The sequence below is a fragment of the Mandrillus leucophaeus genome, unplaced genomic scaffold, assembly GCF_000951045.1.
Source record: "Mandrillus leucophaeus isolate KB7577 unplaced genomic scaffold, Mleu.le_1.0 Scaffold5, whole genome shotgun sequence".
In the NCBI taxonomy this organism is placed as follows: Eukaryota; Metazoa; Chordata; class Mammalia; order Primates; family Cercopithecidae; genus Mandrillus; species Mandrillus leucophaeus.
Genome location: NW_012105364.1, coordinates 10,393,337 through 10,397,917, shown reverse-complemented (window position 1 = coordinate 10,397,917; position 4,581 = coordinate 10,393,337). Strand labels below are relative to the sequence as shown.

Sequence of the window (4,581 nt, the reverse complement as noted above, 5' to 3'; positions counted from 1 at the left end):
AATTTAGTCAGACCAAGTAGTTTATCTGCAGATTAACAGAAATACTTTCAGTTCCATCACTGTAGCTCATTAAATCTGCAATATAATTAGAGAATAAAAACTACATACTTACATAAACAGTTGATTTGAGGTCTTCAAATGCTTTCAAAAATATGCAAGGTTTATCATCTTTGCCTATAGATGAAGAAGCTAAAAAAACAATAAATCTAGCCACTGCAATGGTGTCCTACACAGGAAAAAGAAAGTTTTTGAATCAGTCACCAAAATATCTACAATTTGGAATGTCATATAAATCCTTATTTATACTATTATCTTTAGAACAAAAATTACTTCTATAAAGTAGAAAACTGGTTAACCCAAACTTGTGTAACACTTACTGAATACGTGATTTAGACTATCACTTCCTCTAAAACATCTTCAACATCTACAGCTACAATATAGCCACAGATGGCTATAATGTCCCACTTCATGGGTCCAGGAAAATGTTAAATTACTAAGAAAGTTTTATGTAGTGAAACTTAGATGTTCCAATAGTATCAAGGATGGAATTTAAATGAAACTAAATCTCAAAGTTGAGAAACCACATTGAGAAAGGCATAACAGTGCAAAAACTCCACATATTACAAAACTAATACATGTGCATACAAACACAGGGCATAGATATAATAAGAAACCTCCATTTATAGACTAATAAGAACAAAGATAGCTTCTTACTACTTAGGTTTGTAACAGCAGTAAGAAGCCATTCTCCATTTATCCCTTCCTCTCTCATTCTTCAAATTTCCTTTTCTTATTTTCCAAATACTAAAACAGAAATACTCAAAGAGTTTTGCCTTGCTGCATATATATTTTTTATTGTCTTACTCCCTTAATTTTAACACCAATACCTTAAGATACACCAAAATGCCTGGGCTTTTGGTCATCTTCCTTCAATAATTTTAAACTCTATCAAGTGGAAGTCTTCTGCATTACCACAGTTTGCTTTGCATATACAAGGGCCTAGTGTCAATTCCCACAATCCTCTATTCAGACTTAATAATTGGACTGAGAGCATATTGAAGATAGCGGTCATTTCTAATTCTGCTCTGTATTTACAGGAGTTGGCACAAAGCAGGCCCTCCCAAAACAAACTGTCTATGAACCAAAGGAAAGACCTTATGTTGCCTTTTCTAAAAATCTCTTGCCCTAACCAGGTATTGTAGCTCTGCAAACTCCTGCCTTTTTTTCTTCACATGAGATTGCAAACATAACTGTATGTATGCTGATAATGCCAAATTACCACAACTCTTCATAGTTAAGTGGGAGAAAATTTTTCTTCTTACTGAGGATTTTATATCTCTCTAAAACGTTTTATGCAGTTTAAAAAATAAAATGAACACGCTTCTGGAATAAAAATAACAAATGAGTTACCTTTTTTCAGTTTTACAAACTGAAAAATACACTCCACTTTCAAGTGACCTCAAACCAATACATTCTGATTAAATGAAAACCTAAGATTTTAGTCAAAGATTTAAAATTGTTTATCAAACTAACACAGAAGATAAATAGAAGTAGGGAAGCCAACAGTTTATCAGTTCTAAATTATCCAAGCAGAAAAAAAACCTACCTCTTGTTATTCTGTGTTCCACTTAAAAATGTTTTCAAAAGTAAATACTATACACCAAATGCAAATGTTGGAGTACAGACGACCATTTTCTTTCTATTTTCCTGCAGAATCTAAACTTTTTAAAAAGACTGAGTATGTATTTCTTTTATCATGAAGAAAAATTTTAAAAAGAATAAATGACTAAAAGCTGGATATCAGCATTCATAAGAAAAATGTTTCTGAAGTTAACAGTAGCTACACACAATTCAGTAAAAAGTTACAACCCTTCCTCTGGCATACATTCAACAGCATAGAAATAACAATCACAGCTTTTTAAAAAAAATTAAAATGTGTTTCTTATATTCGTAAATGTGGATTTATATTTGAATATACATATAAAAACTGCACTGAAGGCCCTCAGTGATCTCATTCCAACCAACTCTTCCTGTTTTATTTCTACATACTTCCCATTCAATATTAGACAAATTGGATCCTCTTAAAAGTATAGTGCTTTTCCATATATATTCTTTACATACTTTGAGCCACTGCTACAAATAAAAAACATGTTTCCCATTTGTACATATCTAACCTTATCCATATTTCAAAGTTTAGCCTTCTTCCTGGTAGACTCTATGATGGATTCTCTCTCAAAAACAAGTAATTCTACCTTCCTCTAAACTCTCCTACATAGCATTTTAGCATTTTTCTCTTTGTGTGTTATTTACAAACTTTTCTTAACGCCTGTAAAGCCCTTAAAGTCCTGTAAGTTCCTTGGACTAAAAATAATGGAGATCATTCCAAGATGGCCGAATAGGAACAGCTCCAATCTACAGCTCCCAGCGTGAGTCACGCAGAAGACAGGTGATTTCTGCATTTCCAACTGAGGTACTGGGTTCATCTCACTAGGACTTGTTGGACAGTGGTTGCGGCCCACAGAGTGTGAGGCGAAGCAGGCATCGCCTCACTGGGGAAGCACAGGGGTGGGGGAATTCCCTTTCCTGGCCAAGGAAAGCCATGAAACGTGGTACCTGGAAAATCGGGACACTCCTGCCATAATACTGTGCTTTTCCAATGGTCTTAGCAAACGGCACACCAGGGGATTATATCCCATGCCTGGCTCATCAGGTCCCACGCCCACAGAGTCTTGCTCACTGCTAGCACAGCAGATCGAACTGCGAGACTGCAGCGAGGCTCGGGGAGGGGCGTCCACCATTGCTGAGGCTTGACTAGGTAAACAAAGCGGCTGGGAAGCTCGAACTGGGTGGAGCCCACTGCAGTTCAACCAGGCCTGCCTGCCTCTGTAGATTCCACCTCTGGTGGCAGGGCATAGCTGAATAAAAGGCAGCAGGAACTTCTGCAGACTTAAACGTCCCTGTCTGACAGCTTTGAATAGAGCAGCGATTCTCCCAGTATGGAGTTTGAGATCTGAGAACGGACAGATTGCCTCCTCAGGTGGGTCCCTAATCCCCGAGTAGCCTAACTGGGAGATACTTCGAAGTAGGGGCTGACTGACACCTCATACAGGTGGGTGCCCCTCTGAGACGAAGCTTCCAGAGGAAGGCTCAGGCGGCAACATTTGCTTTTCTGAAATATTTGCTGTTCTGCAGCCTCTGCTGGTGATACCCAGGCAAACAGGGTCTGAAGTGGATCTCCAGCCAACTCCAATAGACCTGCAGTTGAGGGTCTTGACTGTAAGAAGGAAAACTAACAAACAGAAAGGAATAGCATCAACATCAACAAAAAGGACCTTCACGCCAAAACCCCATCTGAAGGTCACCATTATCAAAGACCAAAGGTAGATAAAACCTCAAAGATGGGGAGAAACCAGAGCAGAAAAGCTGAAAAGTCTAAAAATCAGAGCGCCTCTTCTCCTCCAAATGATAGCAGCTTCTCGCCAGTGGTGGAACAAAGCTGGAGAGAGAATGACTTTGACAAGTTGGCAGAAGTAGGCTTCAGAAGATCAGTAATAAAAAACTTCTCCAAGTTACAGGCGGATATTTGAACCCACGCAAATAAGCTAAAAGCCTTGAAAAGATTAGACAAATGGCTAACTAGAATTAACAGTGTAGAGAAGAACTTAAATGACCTGATGGAGTTGAAAACAATGGCACAAGAACTACGTGATGCATGCATAAGCTTCAGTAGTCGATTGGATCAAGTGGAAAAAAGGGTATCAGTGACTGATGATCAAATGAATGAAATTAAGTAAGAAGAGAAGTTTAGAGAAAAAAGAGTAAAAAAAAAAAATGAACAAAGTCTCCAAGAAATATGGGACTATGTGAAGAGACCAAATCTACATTTGACTGGTGTACCTAAAAGTGATATGGGGATAATAGAACCAAACTGGAAAACACTCTCCAGGATATTATCCAGGAGAACTTCCCCAACGTAGCAAGGCAGGCCAACATTCAAATTCAGGAAATACAAAGAATGCCACAAAGATACTCTTTGAGAAGAGCAACCTCAACACACGTAATTGTCAGATTCACCAAGGTTGAAATGAAGGAAAAAATGTTAACGGCAGCCAGAAAAAAAGGTCGGGTTACCCACAAAGGGAAGCCGATCAGACTAACAGCGGATCTCTCAGCAGAAACTCTACAAGCCAGAAGAGAGTGGGGTTCAATATTCAACATTCTTCAAGAAAAGCATTTTCAACCCAGAATTTCATAACCAGCCAAACTAAGCTTCTTAAGTGAAGGAGAAATAAAATCCTTTACAGACAAGCAAATGCTTAGAGATTTCAATACCACCAGGCCTGCCTTACAAGAGGTCCTGAAGGAAACACTAAACATGGAAAGGAACAACTGGTACCAGCCACAGCAAAAACATGCCAAATTGTAAAGTCCATTGATGCTAGGAAGAAACTGCATCAACTAACGAGCAAAATAACCAGCTAACATCATAATGGCAGGATCAAATTCACACATAACAATATTAACCTTAAATGTAAATGGGATAAATGCCTCAATTAAAAGACATAGACCGGCAAATTGGAT

The 4,581-nt window shown here is 38.2% G+C and overlaps 1 protein-coding gene across 4 annotated transcripts in view; it reads right to left on the bottom strand.

The window, feature by feature from the left end:
* The window catches only part of POT1 (protection of telomeres 1), a 120,459-nt gene that overhangs the window by 86,786 nt on the left and 29,092 nt on the right, over window positions 1-4,581 (bottom strand). For all 4 annotated transcript variants that reach the window (XR_001007793.1, XM_011995936.1, XM_011995934.1 and 1 more), the window contains one exon: window positions 113-226. Coding sequence is in view for 1 of the 4 variants with exons in the window: in XM_011995933.1 (XP_011851323.1) it covers window positions 113-226 (114 nt within the window). In the remaining 3 variants the exon portion in view is untranslated. The remainder of the gene's footprint in view (window positions 1-112; window positions 227-4,581) is intronic.